The following is a 20,451-nucleotide window of genomic DNA, read 5'->3' as shown; positions in this document are numbered from 1 at the left end:
ATAATAGCCACAATTATTATTCGTGGTTAGTTGTCAAAAGTGATGCAAATTTGAACTCATGACCGATAACACTAAAGAGAGGAAGAAGTATAAATCGAAGTTGGAAGTTCCCCTAAGAACAGAGAAAGTGATTAGTAATGATTAATAGAAGTGAGTTAACTTTTGTTGAGAGCAAATTTGATAATGATGAATTCAACATTATAAGCAATGTACATTTATATAGATTGCGAAAGAGGGCTAACTGGCTAAGCAACGGACAGATATAGGAGTATTTGGACGGTTTCCTTTACTTACTAGGACTAGGAATAATGACTTGTGCTCGGTGAACGTATATCTTTTATTTTATGCTCCTATTTGGACTTTTTTTTCTTTTTTTCTTTTTTCCTATTTGGACTCAAACTTGTATTAGGAGAAGTCTTGGGGGCAAATATAGAATTTTCATTTTTCCAGTACTCCCTTCTTTCGTTCTTCCGCCTCGACGCCACAAGCTTCTCGTCGCCGTTCACTTACCGGCAAGAGAAAGAACGATGGATTTTTCCGACGAGTGGAAGTCTCTATGGCCAATATGTTCATCATATTCCCCACCACTTCTCCTCTCAAATTCACACGAAGAATCCTCTTCGAAACGGCGCCGTATTGATTGTCCAATTGGACCTTTGATTTTCAGACCATGTGAAGAAACGCTGAAACTAATCCTTCGCTCGCCATTGCTATCAAATCGGCTTCCTCCCCCGGTTCCTGACCTCTCTCTACCAAGATTCCTTCAAACTTCAAGTGGTGTGCTTTTTTCTACAGCTTCTTCAATTGCTACACAGTTTACTCCACAGGTTTCTGACTCAATTCACAACTTTAATGCAATCCAATTTCTTCCTCTTCCTAATGTTGGTGAAAATAGTAAACCCAATTCAATTATAGGAATTTCTCCAACTGGGGAGAATTATGACCAAGTTGGGTTTTTTATGCTCTGTTCTGAAGATACCCAATTTGTGGCTAAGAAATTCAAGAGCCGGACATCCTTTTTAGTGCATAATCACAAGCTGAATTTTAGAATTTTGAGGTTATTAGTCAACCCAGTTGGTGAAATTGATGATACTTGTTCATCTGGTTATATTACTTTTGGGTACTTATTGGTTTGTACTTTGTATTCTGTTCATTGGTATAGCGTGAAGATAGGGTTTAAAGGAGATGAAAATGTTATGTTAGATTATGTGGGTAGTGCTGATAGAAACTTGCTCAAGGGTGGGACTGTTTCTCATGCTTGTTGGAGTCCACATTTGAGAGAAGAGTGTGTGGTGGTGTTGGAAAATGGGGATTTGTTTTTGTTTGATATGGGTTCTTGCAGAAAGAGTCGGGCTTTCTGTGCTTCTGATGTATTGCAAGGGAAGAAATTGCAGGTTTTGTGGGATAAGTTGGATAGAGATGAACAGTGGGTAAGCTGTGAATTTAGCTGGCATCCAAGGATTTTGATTGTTGCAAATTCAAGGGCTGTGTTTTCAGTGGATTTGAGGTCAGACAAGTGCAAAGTCTGCACCTTGCTAAATATTGAGGCAGTGTCGTTGGGTAGAACTGATAGATTTCTAGCACTTTCTAGAGTAGAGTCTGACCCCTTCTGTTTTACTGCTGTTTCTGGATGCTTCCTTCTTCTTTGTGATGTGCGGAAGCCATTGATGCCATTGTTGCGGTGGGTACATGGTCTGAATAATCCGTCTTATGTGACTGTTTTGAGATTGTCTGACCTGAGGCAGCGTAATAGAGATGATAAATGGGCATGGGCTACTGAATCAGGGCGTTGCATTTTGGTAGGATCATTCTGGGACTGTGAATTTGCTCTATTCTGCTATGGACCAGGTAGCAATCACAGCCAGAAATTACCAGAAATTTCGAGGCTCAGTAAATCAGTCTATGCTTGGGGACAACCTTCAAGCCTCTCACTGTCTGGTCGTGATTGTTGTTGTGAAAGTTGTCTTATGAGAGCATATTTCTCTGAAGACATTCTTCCTGATTGGATTGATTGGAGGCAAAAGAAAGTCATTGTCTTGGGGTTTGGTATTCTCAACAATGGCATTTCTATCCAATCAGATGATGCTGATAGCTCTGCTGGCTTTTTCCTTGTAAGGTTAATGTCCTGTGGCAGTTTGGAAGCTCAGAGATACACTGCATCATGGGACTCTGAGGAAAAGTCAGAGGCACCTTATGGAGGAAATTTTCTGTGTTCTGGAAATAACCTTCTATATGATATGAGTGTTGGAAAATTGAAACTGAAAAAGAGCCACATCTACGTGGGCCTTGACTTTCTTAAAGAGTATCTGAATGGAAAACTAACTAAACTCCTTAGTAGGAAATACATAGAGAATCAAAAGGATTCTGAAGAAAACCGGTCAGAGTTCCACCAGCAAATATGTCAGAAACTTAAAGAATGTGGCGTCACAAGACTGGGATCATCTCTAACCGTTTTTGATGTTATCAAAGATATCAGCTTGCCAGCAAGCATTTATGAGATTGCGCTAGAAAGCATTAGCACCAGTTTGCCTAATAATCTTCTGGGATTCACTTTCTCTGCCTTGTTGAGATTCCCTGAATTTCCCCTGAAACCAAAGAAACGTTCTCTAGAATATACTGACATTGTTGACAAACTATATCCACTGCCTTTTCCCTTGCATAAATGTTGTATTGATGAGACACCAGAAAAAGTTCAGTCTTGTAGTTCTTCTGCTCCCGTTCTTCCTCCTCCTTTTCTGGTAGCTCTTAATGACCTTCGAATTGCAGAAAGAGATATATTGCCACTTGATGCTGAACTGAGGCTTCAGAGTGATAAAGTTATGAAGGTGGCCCATGAAATAGGTCTGTCACACTTTGGTAGTGAGCCTGGTGATGGCTATTCGGTTTCCCTTGATGCAGATACTGAATGCCCTAGCGATTGGCAAAATATGATGCCTCTCTGTTTACATGAACCTTTGGCATTCTCTGACTGTTATATGTCAAAAATGGATTTGGGAGTAGAACCTGATAAAAGATTTACAACCTTCATCTATAAAAAACACAAAGAACCTATCTCAAATGCTAGCAAAGAGATGACAGGAGTGGAGTTGTTCGATGAGGGGTGTCCAGTAGAGCTCAAATTCAATGATAGTCTCACAATGCGGGGGGCAAATGAGCTGGAAACTTTTAAATTGTTGAAACAAAAGGATTTAGGTTTTCAGAAAAAATTTCAGCTGTATCAAGAGTATTTAACTGGATGTCATAAGTAGAGACAAGGTCCCTAATTTTCCTATTTACTTTCTCTTAATTGCTTTGCTATTTTATTTGGAAGGGGATTGTTTCAGTAAAGTACTGTTAAGGGTTTTCAGTGTTCATCAAGAAATACTACTTTCAAGGAGGGAACCACGCATGACAGATTGAAATGGAAGAAGCTGAATTGTACACACTCAAGAATTCAAGACAGAATGGGTCCACGACAGTCACCATTTCATTTCAAGTAAGAACTTTGTTAAATCTGTAATAAATTTTTCTGCCATTAACTTGATTGTATAACAGAGACAATTCGGCTAAGGAAAATCCAAACATTTGCTTTTTCGTTTATATTGTGCAGAGATAATGGAACTCTATGGGGGTTGATGGGAAGACCAAATCAATAGCAAGACAAATTGTCATCAACTAAACAAGTTCACCCATACCTGGAGCTGCTTTTGCATTCTGGTGTGTAGCTTATGCTCCCCCTCCCCAGAACTTCTCTGTGTCGTTTTAAATTTAATGTTTATTCTTTTGTGGCATCAGTAAGGTGCTAGTTAACTCATATTAGTATCAAACCAGGCCCTCATACTTACGGTTTATACAATTTTCAAATCCAGTTACCTGTTACGGTTATGTCTTGAGGACTGGTAAATATTAGTAACAGAAATGATTAACTTATCCGCGTCATCTATGGCAGCATCACCATTTGTCACTGCCCAACTGAACAATAACCTACTGCCTGAACGCCTTGAAAATCATCACAGTACATCCCTTTTTAGTTCCAATTCTCCTGACTCCCTGCCAAATTTATAGAGAGTCGAGCATTTGGTAAAACACAGGAAGACAGACAGATCTCTAAAACCATAAGCGTGCATATATACATTTGTTTTTTACTTGAAAAATAAGCATTCTCTAGTTTATGATCTATTAAGATAGGCGTAACTGTCCACTAACTTGCTTGCTGTTTTCTTCAGAAACAATCTGATCATTATGTACTGGATTGGCCATGGAAAATGCTATGGAGAACCAAGCACACCCATTAAGATGGCTTGTTTTGGATGGGTTGTTATCAGAGAAGCTTGTTTAACTCGAGATAATCTACAGAGATGAGGTTGTCTTAAGCCACAGGTGTTATCGATGTGAAGAAGGTCTATAGTCAGTAAATCATCTTTTATTCACTGTAAAGTTGCTAAACAGTGTTGGGAATTCTTCCTGAATCTTTTTGGTGTCACTTGGGCTATGTTTCCAGATATTAAGAGCCTAATGGATAGCTGTCAAGGACAATATTGTATGACCAGTGTATATAAATCTCTGATACATAAGTTATACAATATTGATACCCTACATATACATGCAGTCATTTTAGTTAGAAAAGAATTTTGGCCAACGTCTTACATTTATGTGAAAAGCCCAAATTTAAAAAGTCAAAAGCCGAACTCTTATATTGGTGGGCTGCAGAAATGTAGTCACAAGTTGGCTCGAGAAAATTGCAGAAATAGGATATCATAAGAGAGTTAGTCTTGTGAGTTAAAATCTATTGGGTAAAATTATTGTTGTCCAGCAAGCCTAAGTTTTTATTGTAATGTGCATGTAAGTTATTGTAAAATGGGTTAAAGATTTGGTATCATGGAGACATAAATTTTGTTAATATTAAAGATTAAATTCTATAAATGTATAGTTAAAAAATTATTTTAGATCTATTCTAATAGTTCGGGACCATTTATGACATTTTCTCTTAATTTTCTTATTAAAGTGAGGCCAAAAATTCAAGTAAATCACCCGATCACTGTGTAGCTGGTCCATAACAACACCCGGGTGACCCGACTTTGATCAATTATTCAAAACAAAAATATTCGCAGAGAAGGAGAGATTGGTTGCAATGGGGAGCAAGAAGAGGAGGAGAGGAGAGAGACCCACTGCCCACCCTCGTAACAAGTACTCTGATAACCCGCCAGATTTCTCCTTATTGGCCTCTAAATACTCTACCTTTGCACCCTTCGTTTTCTATTCTGGAGATGGTCGACCAAGAATTGATTGGACCGATTTCAATGCCACACGTGAACTAACCAGAGTTTTGCTCCACCATGATCATGGCCTCAATTGGTAAACTCCCATTTATCTTCTTTTTTTTCAGGTTACTCTTATGTAAAAAGGGTATCCTAGTTCTATGTTTTCTTGAATACAGAGCATATAAACCTTACGGTACTTTTGTGTTAAATAAATTGAGATTTTTGTTGTGCCATTTTGGGATGGACCAAAAGGGGAAATAACGTATTTTTCAAGATTTATGATTCTGTAGTAACTGTGTTACTGCTAAGTTTACTATTCAGTGGGTTAACAAGCTGATTGACAATCAATTAGCTTTCTGTTACGCACCCCTTCCCTTTTTCTGGAAAAAAGGTGTTTGCTTCACTGTATAGTATCCTAAGGTTCCATCTTGTGTGAGACGTTCTATTTTATTATGCACAATTTGATTGGTCTCGGAGTTTTGAGATATTAATTTACTTCATTATATTGTTACTGATGAAAGAAAATATCAAAATTTTGAATAATGGTTTAAAAGATGAAACATCATATGAAATTGAAATTTGAATAGTGAAGTTAAAGTTATGTTCATCAAGTTTGTGAAAATGGTACTAAATAAATAGTACTCCATTACTAATGATTTATAAGTTTTGAATAGTGAAGTTAAACTTATATTCTTCAAGTTTGTGAAAGTGGTATTAAATAGTATTACTAATTGTATAGTCTCAAACATTTCGGCTTGGTACTGTCATGTATGAGGAATAAGGGAATACTAATAATTTTCAAGATTTTGGTCACTGTGTTTGCTGCTAAGTTTATCGTTCAAAATATTAGCAACCTGAGCATTTCTAAGTTAAGGTAGTTTTTTCCTTTACAGTTTTAAGTTGTTGCTTTAACTTTACCTTCATTTTAATAGTTTTTTCCTTTACAGTTCTAAGCTGTTTCTTTTTTAACTTCACCTTGCTTGTCACTTTCATTCTATGGTGGCCTGGGAGAATTGAAGTGCCAAGCAGACAATAGATGCTGCTTAGATGCAAGTGTATATTTGTCTGTAGTGATCATTTACATTCTAAATGATGTCATTCTCCCATCCGCATATACCTGAATGTGTTCTTTATGTAGGTGGATTCCCGATGGGCAGCTCTGTCCCACAGTCCCCAACAGATCAAACTATATTCATTGGATTGAAGATCTTTTGTCATCAGACATCATTCCTAAAGTTCAAGCTGAACGAAACACTGCTAATGGTTTTGATATCGGAACTGGGGCCAATTGCATTTACCCTCTTCTTGGTGCATCTCTTCTGGGTTGGAAGTTTGTTGGCTCTGGTAGCCCCCTCTAATTTGTAATTTTCTCCCTTAACTTGCATCGTTGCTGGTGTTTCGCTAATAGAACTGTGCTACATATTTGCAAAACTTTGATTCCTTCAAATTTTGCTTTATACAGATGTTACTGATGTAGCTTTGGAGTGGGCAGAGAAAAATGTCAAAAGTAATCCACATATTTCTGAATTGATTGAGATCAGAAGAGTTAACATGGAAAACCCAGCATCTTCCAGTGAGGAGTTGAATGATGAACCAGGAAAATATGGCCAATGTACAGACGTAGACTTTGACAATGAAAAGGCTGTTGTCATTGGGCCTTCACCTCCTGCTCATCTCCAAATGCACTCAGGTATAGGAAAAGGTTATGGTGGACCACCTATACTTGTTGGTGTAGTCAAGGATGGGGAGAAATTCGATTTTTGCATGTGCAACCCTCCATTTTTTGAGACGATAGAGGAAGCTGGATTAAATCCAAAGACTTCTTGTGGTGGGACTGTGCAGGAGATGGTTTGTCCCGGAGGAGAGAGTGCTTTTATCACTCGTATTATTGAGGATAGTGTTCAACTAAGGCAATCATTTCGGTATGGAATCATTCTTAGAATCTGGTTTATTACATTATGTGTTAGAGAAGTTTATCATGAAAGCTCAATTGTCGAGTCCTTATATTTCCTGACCCCATGTTTGCCAGGTGGTACACCTCAATGGTTGGAAGAAAAACTAACCTAAAGGTACTGATATCAAAGGTTTGGGAGGTTGGAGCAACAATAGTAAAGACAACTGAATTTGTGCAAGGCCAAACATGCCGATGGGGGCTTGCCTGGTCCTTTCTCCCTGCTTCCAAGAAGATTGTACCATCCCATGTGGCTGAAAAGAATAACATGTCATTCATGCTTGAGGTCTGATATTACTAGCCTTTTATTCGGTCATCTGGGCAATCATGGGGAAATTGATAATTCTGATAAAACAGAGCTCAAATATCATAAATTTTTCAGTGAAAATTAGAAGTAGACTTTATGTTCCAGGACACGAGTAATTTCATTTCACTTGATACTGTCTCTTTTTTCATGTGCAAGTTTTGTGTCTTTTGTTAGAGATGTTGCTGAGGACGATGCAACCAGGTTGAAGTTTTTAAGGGTCTATCTGGCCATATGGCCCATGACTTCACTTGCAAGTATAATTATTTGCAAATCGAAGTTTGACCAATGAAGTCTTGGGTTTCTTAAACTGAAATATTTTTTCAAGTTGAAACAGTTGGTTTAAAGTGTATTTCAAGTGAGGTTTTTCAAAGCTTCAACTATTTATGAACTCTTTTTGCAAGTGAAGTTCATGCCCAAACGCCCAAACACAATTCAACTTCCACAAACATTTTTCCAACTTCAATTGATCTTTTTTATCCAACTTCAACTCAAACATTGTGCACGGGCATATTAAGTTATGGGGGTTGAGTTAATCTTTTGAAGGTTTTGACTATTGTAGATTTGGAACTGGTTCTTCTTTAGTAATGTGTAAGAGGTCATTGTGCTGCCAGGGAAGAATTCACATGGGAGTAGAATCTATTTAAAATAGTCCCTTCATCGTAGAAAGAAGAAAATTTGTTTTGACCCCATCATGATTCTCAATCAGTTCGGCTCAACAGGCGTGGCTGAAAAGCATGGCTTCAATTTGTTCTTTATAAGTCAATAATAGACTCCGCTATATTAAAGATCAACTTCCAATCACACATAAATCCTTAATTTTCTCTGTGCTTCAGTGGTTTAGCATGTAAAATAGAGCATAAGATCATGGTTATAGCCATTTACTGTGAGATATTAAACAAAATTTATCTGACCACTATTGCTATTAGTTGAAATCTTTTTGTTTTGTAATCTAATTATTTTCATGTATAAAAAGAATGATATCTACCATATACGTGCAAGTAATACATTTGAATTCGGATGGGTAGGAAACATTGGTTTATTCTTCTAACCATTTTAAACTTTGCCTCTAATAGATACCAAATTGAAGGTTAAAAAACAGTGGTTGTCTAATAGTGTCCTTTCCTCCCTCAATCACCTTAACTACACGAAAATTTTGGTGACACAAACAAGCTCTATGCTCTGCCCTTGCCCTCCGCCCACCTGAATGCAGGAAAAAAGTCCACAGGCACGTGTATTGGCATTGTTATCCTTCCGCTTTGAAAATTTATTGTTAACACAGTATACATTCACCAAGGTTTTGAACTTCTATCATACATATGAGGTCATGTGTTTCTTTGGCAGATTACCTAGTTTTGGTACGAAGTGGTTGGACAAATTCATTGCTGGTAGGTCCAAGATTTCTTATTGATTTCCAATGTTTGTTTAGGGTCTGCAGCGCCATCATAGTGCCTTTGATGTATTGCAATCAGTGGAATCCTACTTCTGCAGTATTGGTGCATCCTCTAAATTAGACTCTGCCTCATTTAAAGTTGATGTACGCTCCATTTGTTCCTCTCTGATTATTACTGCACCTGTTATATGTTTTTCCTGAATCTAAATGTTTTCTTATAGGTAACTTTGTCAACTGAGCAATGTAATTCTATCCTGAAGACCCAAACCCAGAATGGGAACGAACAGGATATATTGATATCTGCAAATTGTCCCTCTGACCAACTGAATGACATGTGTCTGCGCGTTTCTGTAATTCTCTTATTATAGTGATTTGCCTTTCGAACTAATGCCTCTATATTCATAGGGCTTGTTAGTCTCCTTATTATTTAGCATGATGTGGTCTAATGCCTGATTATATCTATAGGTCTTCCAGCAGATACCAGGGACACTTTTGGTGAAAGGATTATTGCTCCAGAAAGAGATCCCTGTACCAGGTTTGTCCAAAACCATTTGCTCAGATCCAATCGGTGCAGTAATATTTCATTTTCCTCTTTTCCCTGCTTCCTGAACTATTTGGTCAGATCTGGTAGTGTCCCATTCCCCTTCAACAGATTCTTTGATAAGGTAATTAGGTAAACAATTTAATTGATTAAGAAAACTCCTGTATATAAGCAGTACGTAAAAAAATAGAGAGCCTACACGAAAACGTGTTTTCTATAGATGACAACCAATTTTCTATACAAATGGGAATATCATGGGTACACCAAAAGCTATAACTAGAAATAACATGTTATTCCTTGCGTATACGAAGTCATAATCTATTCCCTCAAAAAACTCTCCTATTTCTCTACTTCCACTAGACCCACATGATAGGCTAAAGGGACAATACTGTCCTACGTCTTCTCTTCTTCAAAAAGTCCCAGCTATGTAGGGCATCGTCTCCTAAACGCACCTCATCGGCTACACTCCAGACCAGTTTGATCCCCTATGATTGATACCATCAGTTAATGAAAGGAAAGCTTCTTTCAAAGACAGCTTATTGAGGCCTTCCTTCAATTACTAATTTCTAATCTTCCACCTAGCCCAAGTATGAGGTGTTAACTTGTGTACTTGTGTTCGCTTTAACTTGGAACTCTAGTCCCTTTTCGTCTACTAATTCTTCTACGATGTGATTACCTTGGCAACTGGAATATTTCATATTGCTTTTCCAGCTCTCTAGAAGATAATATTTTACTGCAGTGTTCTGAAAGACTGAAACAGCTACTCTTTGTACTTTTCTCGGTCTCTAATCATTTAATTTATTTGTACTTATCTGTTTACGCAGTAGGTTCTATGCCAAATTAGTCTGCCTGGTTTTTAGACACTTGCATCAACATTCTCTTAGCCATCCTTGATATTTCGTTCTTTTTTGCAGGGGTATTTTCTGTTATATTCCAGCAATTACAGGAAGTCCTGAAGAGCAAATTCAGTAAAGGCATCAGATAATGGCTTCTTCTCTAGGCGCAGAAGATAACCTGCGTATGATCTGCAAAACTACTAGTGAGATGATAGAAGCGTGACTCATATGTAACCTTTGCTTTTTCAATAAAAAGTTTTTGACTTTGCTCTTCTGTTTTATGATAGAATTTCCTGTTCAAGATTTGGCTCAAAACAACTTTACTTAGTATTGTGTAGAAAATCATAACCTTGAATGTTATCAAAATACTCAATGATTACCGGCTTAATCTATCGGTGGCCTCCTAAAGTTGACACCAACTTTCACTTAGACACGTCAACTGGGCTTTGTTCATTTTAGACACCTCAAGTAAGGCTCCGATGTGTCATTTTGACACTTTTTTGACAATCACCAAAATATATTAAGTGTGTGTAATGCACTCGCCTGACGTGTTAAAATCAGCGAATTAAATAAAGACATGTGGCATTTTTTTCTTTTTTCTTCCCCCCCCCCCCCCAAATTTAAACCCATAATCAGATAAAAATCAAGCTACAATTTAGTAAAAATCACTTCTCATAACAACAAAAACGAACATTTAAGTAAAAAACATGAACAAATCCATCTCAGTACCGTCGCCGAATCCACCACGGCCGTCGCCAAATCCACCAAAAGGTGCAGCTATAGCCACTGTCTGCTCTTCCTTGAGTACAACACCAGGTAGTTCACTCATACCCATTGAAGCAAGTAAGTCAATAGTCCCTATAGCCACTGTTTGGGTAATTTTGACTTTTGAATAGAGGCATTTCTCTTAAGCTACAAGAGGAAGAAAGAGAACGCCGTATGGATTTTATTCCTGATGAATCTGTTATCTGTTGACGCCCTTGGCATAGGAACTAACTTCAACCAGTCATTTAAGTCACTAAACAAATCACAGGTGATAATTGTGAAGCCAATGACAGCCAAAAGAGCAAACAAGGGGCTTATTTTCTGGTATGCTCCAGTTGAAAGGGTGGCCCTTGTACTTCAGCAAAGGTTGCTACCTGTAGCATCACCCCCATCATGTATGAATGTATCGACAAAATTTGGATGAAAAATCAGTCTGGCTCAATGCAGCAGGAGGAAGAGAAAGATGCAGGACCAGAAAATATTATGATGTGGTCACTTAGCTAACAGGGTTGGAAGGGGACGAGCTGTGAGATAAACAAAAAGAAGAAATCAAACACGAAGTACTATTAGTGGCAAGAGTTTGTTCATTTCCAACTTAATATTTCCAAACCTCAATTTAATCTTTCAATCAAGGCATCTTTGCAATCAAATGATCCTCACTAAAAATGTATTATTATTCTTGAATGCATCCCAAGTAGGGACTGATTCAACAATATTTAGAGTTGAACATTTTCATGGTTTGATGATTTAGCAAAACAGTTTTTTTTTCCAACTTTGCAGGTAACATAACAAAAATCAACCATGAGTTTTCAGTGATACTTTTGCAAAAAAAAGAAAAAGAAAAAGAAAAAAAGAGATGTCTAAGAACATATACTCTAGTATGAAAACAGAGACATGAAATAAAGATGACTGGTTTTGATTTTAGAAGTTTCTGTGATGTAATGTATATGGCCTGGAGAGGACAGTAAAGGAAGAGATTTTGCTTGCAAAGGTTGAGAGTGGAGGACAAGCAGTGGCTCAAATCTGTAATCATGCATTATCTTGAAACAAGAAAAAAATGAAATATACAGGTAAACTGAAAATACAAAACAGACAGTTAATATAATTCTAATTGCAGATATTCAAAAGAAACTAGAACATTCAACAAAATTTTGTAAGTGCAGCTAGATACTGTTAACTATTTTATATGAGTGGTTCGAACAGGCCAAAGAAAATAATTGTCTGCATTAATTTTCACCAAAAATTTAGGTAAATGCTATTAATACCATAAGTGTGTTTAACACATTTATTTTGCAAAACATTTCAGTGACAGAAGAAAAAATGGAATAAAGTTTACCTTTTACTATCATGTAATAGATCATCATCATTTGTCTGATCAGCTAGCAGTTGCAAAATAGTGTGTCCATCTTTCTCTAAAGTATTCAACTTATTGCACCCAAAATAGGGAAGCAATTTATGTTCAATCTCTAACCAACTAACAGCCTGTTCTTTCCTAACATGTCTCTCCTTCATAAGATGTCTCACTTTCTCTACATTTTCCCACATCCCAAGTACACCATAAATACTTGACAACAGCAAATATGCGGCAGGAGACTGTGGATCCAGCTCTATTAGCAGTTCTGCAGCCATTCTACCCAACTCCACATTTCCATGTATCCTACAAACACCAAGTAAGGCATTCCAAATATGATCATCAGGTTCACAAGGCATCTTCTTTATCAGAGCTAGCACTTCACTAAAACGTCCTGCCCTACCCAAGAGGTCAATTATACATGCATAGTGTTCTTGATCGGGAAGAACATCATAATTAGAGGTCATTGTCTCGAAAAAGGAAAGCCCTTCTTGCACTAGCCCTGAATGACTACAAGCATTGAGAAGGACAACAAAAGTGACACGGTTCGGTTTCACTCCAAACTTCACCATCTTAAAAAACATTTCAATTGCCTCTTCACCCATGCCATGTTGTGCTAATGCAGACAACATAGTACTCCATAATACTGCATCATGCTTGTTATATGCCATGTCAAATACCCTCATTGCAACTTCCAAACTTCCACATTTGGAATACATATCAATGAGAGAACTCACAACAATTGAATTAGGTCTAAAACCAGCATTCACCAGAAATGCATGTATTTGCTTACCGTGCTTGAGTGATGCTATACAAGCACAAGCAGATAGGCAACTACTAAATGTAAACTGATCAGGTTGGACCTGAAGCTTCATCATCTTTGCAAATAAATCAAGGGCCTGAATGCTCATGCCACTGTGGGAATAACCAGCAACCAAAGCTGTCCAAGAAACAGGATTCTTCTCAGGCATTGCTTCAAAAAGCTCCCTTGCTGACACCATATCGCCACACCTTGAATAGCCTGAAACCAAAGTGGTCCAGGCAAGAACATCTCTTACTCGCATTGCATCAAACAACCTCCTAGCATCGCTCATCTTCCCACATTTTGCATAAGCATCAACAATTGAACTAGAAAGAACTATATTGGATAAAAACCCGACGACGAATACTTGGCAATGAACCTGCCCTGTGAGAGAAAAATCCCTGGACTTAACACAAGCAGTGATAACCCCAGCAAAGCTATACTCATTGAACCCAATACTTAACCTCCTAAATTCTCTATACATCTTGAGAGCCTCGTTGAAGTAGCCAATCTGAGCGTATCCAATCACCATAGTATTCCAAGAAACGATGTCTTTCGCGTGCATTTTGTCAAACAGCCTTTTAGCAGCCTTAATCATGCCTAACTTAGTATACCCAGAGAGCATATTATTCCAGGAATACAAATTTCTCGTAGTCATTTTATCGAACACCTTACGTGCTTCAATATGATCACCACATTTACCATACATATTAATCAAATGATTGGCTAGAAATGTTGTGGGGTGTTTCCACCCAGTAGTCTTGAGATGCAAATGTATCCATTTTCCTTCTTCACGTGACCTGGAATTGGCACATTGTTGAATGATAGAAGCTAAAGTTTTACTGTCTAAGCGAATGCCTTTACGGGTTAGGATGTTAAGGTAATTGAAGGCTTGTTTAAGATAGCCTTGCGAAGAAAGATTGAGAATCTTTTGTACTAAGCATGAATTATTGAGCTTCTTGTTTGTACGAAGAGTGACAGCTTTAAAAGGTAGAGATGAAGTGGGCATTGCAGAAGGGAAACATGTCAGAATGGGTTGCTTTTATCTAGCGAAATTGACAGTTCAAATTGGAGGTGGAGATGGAAGTTCCGGCGGAATCAGCTCGTCGTTGTGACGCATCGACCCGTCGTTATGTGGTGGACCAACGGGAGGGAATACACAAGGTTATGACTTATGGCGAGTAATTAACTTATTTGTTTAATTAATACTCATAATTAAATTAATAAAAAATCCACATTTAATTTTTTTTTATCATCTTTTATCTGATCCATCAAATAATCTCTAAATAATCATTTTGTTCATGGGAGGAAATAAAAAAAGGATATTTTATTAGTTAGAATATCGATGTGTGATAAGGCTACCACGATATTTGTATGCTTCAATTACATAAATATATCATTTAAATGGCATCTGAAATTCACAAATAAGTTATGATTATTGCTGTTTAGCCTCGCATTTGAAGGAGTTCTTCGGTGCTTGACTTTGATGATAAATAATGAAGTACCAAAACATTTATGGATTAAAGCATTCACTAATATCGTGTATTTAATTAATGAATTGTCTTTTTTTGTTATCAATACACAATCTTCTTTTTAATTTAATTAAAAAATTACATAGTTTGACGTCAATTGACATTTTAAAGTATTCTTATATATTGAAAATCTAAACCTACTGTTATGAAATAATTATCATATAATTCAATAATTAATATGAAAAAAACAATCCAAGAACAATATAAGTAAATATGATCCAGAAAAAAAAAATACCTTAGATAGTTATATTTTGGTAGGACTAAAGAAATATTTGAAATACAAGTTAATTATATGTTTGTACCAATACTTTATCGGAAAAATTTGAAAATCCAAAAAAAGTCCGAAAGAACCTGATGTTGAAAAAAACGAATTTTATTAATTTGATTTGATTTATAAATTTAAAAATTCAATACAAATAATTTGATTTGATAGTTAAATAATTCAATCCATGTACACCCCTACTCCACGATATATAAGAAGATAACGTCAAATGATAAAACATTACAACCGTGATGAAATGTAATGAATTCTCGCTGATCTGTCGAAAATTTCTGATCGATTAGTTAGGCTTATTGCCCCTTTCTGCCAAACTCTTGAAAAATGTCTAAGTCAAAGTTAGGATCATTAATTCCCCCTTAACCAAAAATTTTCCTCATTCATTAGTTGTTAATTGGCGTGATGTATGCATTTGATGGGCATTGGTTCTCGTGGTATATCAATTACGTATTCCTACAACAAATAAATAATTCTCAAAGTCATGATTTTGATTCCAACAATGTTGAGGGAAAAAATGACCGGCTGTTTCCTGCCAAGAATCACCCATATTTAATACTGTGAAATTGGATGTTTGTTTGAACTTTTGCAAAGTCTGAGTCTGCTAACTTTTACTTTTTGAAGTTTTTGAAAAAATGGTTCCAAAAACTAAACTAAAATTCAAACTTTAGTAACTCATATATTATCTTATCAAAGTATGATTCCTATCACCATCAATAAAGGCAGGTTAATTATTTATCAGTTACCATTTACTATCAAAGATTGTGGTGGAGTAGATGCTCTTTTATTCTTAATCACATACGAAGTCATCTTTGTTAGAGAGCAAATTATCCCAAAATGAGAACTTGGATTCCAATTCAAATATGGAACATGGTAGAAGACCAAAAAAAAAAGGAGTTAAAAACATGAAAGAGAGAATTGCATCTCCTACCCGAAGTTATATACTGTCTAGTTATCCTATCATAAAATATACTAGTATTCAATGAATAAATAATGAACAAGCTGAAAAAAGGTCAAAACTAGAGGATGGGTGGGTTTTAGACTTTGGACTTTGGAGAGTAACAGGAGAAAGATTCTGATGGATGGTCATCTTAAACTATTAATATATTATCTTCAATGACTCCATCAAATCCAAAGAGCTGAATTTTAGGTGCTCATGATTTACATTTTGCTGAAATATCATGATTTTTGGGTATGGTTATAATAGTTTTCAATTTTTTGGGGTTGGGTAGACTAGCAGTTTTTACTAGTTAGTATGATGTCGCAGGTGTCAAATAAGCGGGTTAGAATGAAATTTGATCAGGTTTAATTAGTTGAGTTAATGAATATGAGAAGCCATTGTTTTCTGTGACTCAGAAGTGTCAAATCTTGCATATCTAAAACTGCTATGTTTTTGCAGTTCATGGCATATTTTGGTTTTTCACTGATGTTTCTGATTGGTAATATCCTGACTTGGCGCACTTTGGCTATAGTAGGTAGAGTGCTTCCTATATTGTATTTACTTCTTTATAATCATGTATGCACAGCTAGGCACAGAGAGAGATGGAGCTGCAGAGAAGAACTGATTTACTGTTTTTGGATTTCTTTGTTTCAGGAATTATACCCTCTTTGGTGCAGTTACTAGGCATATTCTTCATACCAGAATCTCCAAGATGGTTGGTGAGTGGAGTATAAGCTTCTAACAATTATATGTAGTGGCATTTTCCCTGTCCAAAGACAAACAAACAGCTTTGGACATTAAAATAAGCAAAAGTTTCCTAGACTGACTAATATCAGTACTTCCTGCTTGGTATATTATAGTCCCTGTCATCTCTTGATGCTATATTCTCAAATTATACCGTTACAGCATTTTAATAGGAGGTACAGTTGGGGACACTTAAAAAAAGAAAGGAGTCATAGTACTATAATTAACAAACTAATGCTTGATGCCTTAGCAATGTTGTTTGCTCTCATGTTTTTGGTCTGTTGTTCACTTTCATATTTCTTTTCCATATTCCCCTTTCATTTGAAGAAAGGGACTGGACTGTGTTTTGTTTTCTATACTGATGTTTCTGGAGTAGTTGGATTCCTATTTACTTATTGAATTGTTTGCAGGCCAAAATTGGTCTGGACAAAGAAGTACAAGCATCTCTACAATATCTGAGAGGAAAAAATGTTGATATTTCTTTAGAGACAGCTGAAACTAGGGTAACTTGCTTCTAAATGTCTTACTACTAGCTTAATGTGTACAATGAACTTATTATCTTTCCTGATTAAACCATCTTCTATCCATATTACACCGTGTAATTGAAATGAAACCTCTTCACAGGAAAATGTGGAGTCACTTACGCAGCTTTCAGGATCGAGATATCTGGATATGTTTGACCGTAGATATGCTCATTCACTCATTGTAAGTCTTATCACATATGGAGTATATAAATACATAAGTGAATAGATATGCATCTTGCTTATAAACACTATGTTTTTCCATTTTCATCACTTATTGATCTTCCTCTTGCTATGTTAATTATTACTAGGTAGGATTGGGAATAATGATTTTGTTGCAATCTGGAGGAACTGATGCAATTTCATCTTTCGCTAGTTCCATTTTCATAAAAGCTGGTTAGCACCTCATAGACTGTTTGTAAAATGAATTATACTTCAACAGCATTTGACAGAAATAAAGAGATTATTGCTTTTGTAAAGGTTGCTCGGCTAGTTTTGCAACTACAACAATGGGATCCATCCAGGTTTTGCTTCCTGAAACTACAATGTGACAGAGCTACTGTTGCTAAAGCAGCATCTCAAACTATATATTACCTATTTCTTACTTCTCTTTCAGCTTCCTTTTGCTGCTATGGGCATATTTTTACTGGATGCTGCTGGAAGACGGCCTGTTCTGATGGTTAGAAATTAGCATCTCTACTGATGTGTTTAATTTAGCGATCAATAGTTAGATATATACTTGAAGCAAAACGAAATGGTTTCAGGTCGCGTCTGCTGGGACATGCTTAGGAAACTTTCTTGTAGGTATAGGCTTTTTGTGTAAGGTACTCACCACACCCTTCCCCCCAACCTTTTCATAAATGACAAACTTTCACTTGCTAGACTTATCGATCACTTCCAATGTTATTCCAAACAGGATTATGATCTAATGAGTCAGCTCTCTGCCACATTGGTGTTAGTTGGCATACTGGTTTGTTCTTCACCCTCTGTTCCATAAAAACTGAACTCAACATTTTACTTATTCCTTCATCATTTTGCCTATTTTGTAGCTCAAACTGTTAGAGTAAATCTCGATTACAACTATAAATGGCTATAGAAATGATTCGTGTATTTCTAATACATTCGTTAACAGGTATTTGGTATATTTTACTCAATGGGTGTAGGTGGTGCCGTGGTGCAGCTGCGACAATCGTTTCAGAGGTCAGCTATTAGCCCTCGATCTCCGTATACACACACATTACACAACTCGAACCTTTTTCCAGTACTATAGGTACTGACTATTACTTATTGCCATATCAGATATTTCCTATGAACATAGAAGGATCAGCTAGAAGTCTAGCAATTGTATGCAACTGGTTTACTTCTTGGATTGTCACATATGCTTTTAACTTCTTATTTGAATGGAGCCCTTCAGGTATGCATCATCTCTAGAATTGCTCGAATCGTCGCGTTTGTTTGTTGTTCAAGGTTTAAAAGTTTTTACATTTTATTTACCAGGTGTGTTCATGTTCACATTTTTTTCCGGGTTGATGATCCCATTTGTTGCAAAGATAGTACCAGAGACGAAAGGTCGGACACTAGAAGAAATCCAGGCATCCTTGACACTGTTTAACTGATATTGATTTTCTTTTCAAGAAAAAAAAAGTTAAAATCTTGCACATTTTATGATTTATTGTAAAGGTCATTGGATTTCTAATTTAAAGAGGTGGGCAAAGAGGCCGTTTGGATTGACTTAAAAACTGTTTTTAGCTCTCTCTTTTTTGAGTGTTTGGCTGACCAACTTAAAGTCATTTTGTATTTAAAATAAGCCCCAATAAATAGTTGGGTTTATTTGGATGAATAAGCAGTTTATAAGTTGAAAACAGCTTATAAGTCAAAAAAAATTTGGCCTGCACCTACTTTTTTTTTTTAGATGGGATGTCACAGTTGAAATAAAATAATTTATACAATAATAATTTTAATGTTTAATTTAATATTAATTTATTTAAATTTGTCACAATAAAATTATTTTTCCACATATAGTGTCATATAGATTAAAGACAACTTATCGTGAACAGATTCTTCCATACTCCTTAACCCAATTTATCATAATTACTATCTACAACTCAATTCTATTGGTTCAAATATTGACATAACTAATGAAAAAGTCATCGTGAACGGATTCTTCCATACTCCTTAACCCAATTTATCATAATTACTATCTACAACTCAATTCTATTGGTTCAAATATTGACATAACTAATTTATCATAATTACTATCTACAACTCAATTCTATTGGTTCAAATATTGACATAACTAATGAAAAAGTCATCGTGAACACATTCTTCTATACATCTTAACTCAATTTATTTTAATTCGATCAAATTTTTATGACTCGTTTATTAACTGAAGATGCCAGTTAGCTTAATAAGAGTACTTTCTTATTAATAAGAGTACTTTCTTATTAATTATTCGACAAAATATATAACATATACTAGTAATTAATATGGAATAATTCCTGTTTAGGAATCAACAGAAGTCTCTTTCAATGAATTAGGATTGCAGTTTTGTGATGACAATTTTTATGAAATATGCTCTTATTAAATTTGCGGAGAAAAAGAAGAAGCTATTCATTTCATAAAATATGACTGAAAGAGGAAAAGTCAATATTGAAAATAATTATTTTTGGGTTTTAGTTTAAAACCTTAAAAAAAAAAAACGTTCCTCCTTCTAATACGTTACGTCGTTTACCTATTTGGTAGGGTATAAATTCAGAAGCAAACATCAGATACCAAACTTTTATGCTACGTCTAAGTATCCATCAACAAAAAAAACAAGGAAAAAGACAAAGAGTGAGTCACCAGAGCAAGAATGAAATTCTGACTAAAAATAAAATTTATTTTAGTATGGGTGATTCTCAATAATTATTATTATTATTGAAAAATTGAGTGAACGAAAAATGGAAGATGAGATTATAAGATGGGGAACTGAACTTTCATTAATAAGGTGTGAAAGTTTAGGTAATTTGCTATTAAGATGTGAGTTAAAATTATACGTGTCTTTTTATATTCGAAAACAACAACTCTACTTTCGTAAGATAAGGATAAGGTCAACTTAGAGGTGGAGCTAGGAAGGGAGTGAAGGAGTTCTTTAGTTAAAAATTATATTGTAAATATATAATTAAAATTATTTTATATATATATGAATAAATAGATTCAGATTTAATGTTATTCATATATTATACGATGAAATTCTTAGTAGACGTTTGACTGTATGA

At 35.9% G+C, this 20,451-nt stretch overlaps 2 protein-coding genes and 1 pseudogene across 4 annotated transcripts; 2 read left to right on the top strand and 1 right to left on the bottom strand.

Moving 5' to 3' along the window:
- Positions 1 to 241: 241 nt before the first annotated feature.
- On the top strand, positions 242 to 10,546 carry LOC129886246 (uncharacterized). 2 transcript variants are annotated; one of them, XM_055960843.1, is made up of 11 exons: positions 3,291 to 3,475; positions 3,590 to 3,696; positions 4,206 to 4,379; positions 4,985 to 5,334; positions 6,379 to 6,584; positions 6,703 to 7,162; positions 7,270 to 7,477; positions 8,925 to 9,032; positions 9,110 to 9,238; positions 9,354 to 9,423; positions 10,344 to 10,546. In XM_055960843.1, the coding sequence occupies exons 4-11, from the start codon at positions 5,111 to 5,113 to the stop codon at positions 10,412 to 10,414; spliced, it is 1,476 nt and encodes a 491-aa protein (XP_055816818.1). In that variant the 5' UTR covers positions 3,291 to 3,475; positions 3,590 to 3,696; positions 4,206 to 4,379; positions 4,985 to 5,110; the 3' UTR covers positions 10,415 to 10,546. The 2 variants fall into 2 exon arrangements, 1 of the variants encoding a protein (XP_055816818.1); XR_008766186.1 differs by lacking the exons at positions 4,206 to 4,379; positions 4,985 to 5,334; positions 6,379 to 6,584; ... (4 more) ...; positions 9,354 to 9,423; positions 10,344 to 10,546 and adding an exon at positions 242 to 3,255 and having other exon boundaries at positions 3,348 to 3,475.
- A 178-nt stretch (positions 10,547 to 10,724) lies between these two features.
- Positions 10,725 to 14,380, bottom strand: LOC129886247 (pentatricopeptide repeat-containing protein At2g21090). 2 transcript variants are annotated; one of them, XM_055960844.1, is made up of 2 exons: positions 12,367 to 14,380; positions 10,725 to 11,554 (listed from the first exon to the last, which is right to left on the bottom strand). In XM_055960844.1, the coding sequence occupies exons 1-2, from the start codon at positions 14,190 to 14,192 to the stop codon at positions 11,527 to 11,529; spliced, it is 1,854 nt and encodes a 617-aa protein (XP_055816819.1). In that variant the 5' UTR covers positions 14,193 to 14,380; the 3' UTR covers positions 10,725 to 11,526. The 2 variants fall into 2 exon arrangements, with proteins under 2 accessions (XP_055816819.1, XP_055816820.1); XM_055960845.1 differs by having other exon boundaries at positions 10,725 to 11,404.
- On the top strand, positions 14,264 to 18,937 carry LOC129883996 (sugar transporter ERD6-like 5; annotated as a pseudogene).
- Positions 18,938 to 20,451: the final 1,514 nt, after the last annotated feature.

The sequence above is a fragment of the Solanum dulcamara genome, chromosome 4 (assembly GCF_947179165.1).
Source record: "Solanum dulcamara chromosome 4, daSolDulc1.2, whole genome shotgun sequence".
In the NCBI taxonomy this organism is placed as follows: domain Eukaryota; kingdom Viridiplantae; phylum Streptophyta; class Magnoliopsida; order Solanales; family Solanaceae; genus Solanum; species Solanum dulcamara.
Note: the sequence above shows the minus strand (reverse complement) of the source record. Positions and strands in the feature narration are given on the sequence as shown.

Coding starts and splice junctions, on each gene's coding strand:
- LOC129886246 (XM_055960843.1), top strand. CDS start 5,111: ATGGGGAGCAAGAAGAGGAGGAGAGGAGAGAGACCCACTGCCCACCCT. Junction 7,163..7,269: donor CAACTAAGGCAATCATTTCG/GTATGGAATCAT, acceptor CATGTTTGCCAG/GTGGTACACCTCAATGGTTG. Junction 7,478..8,924: donor ACATGTCATTCATGCTTGAG/GTCTGATATTAC, acceptor ATGTTTGTTTAG/GGTCTGCAGCGCCATCATAG.
- LOC129886247 (XM_055960844.1), bottom strand. CDS start 14,192: ATGCCCACTTCATCTCTACCTTTTAAAGCTGTCACTCTTCGTACAAAC. Junction 11,555..12,366: donor CTATTACATGATAGTAAAAG/GTAAACTTTATT, acceptor TTTATCTCACAG/CTCGTCCCCTTCCAACCCTG.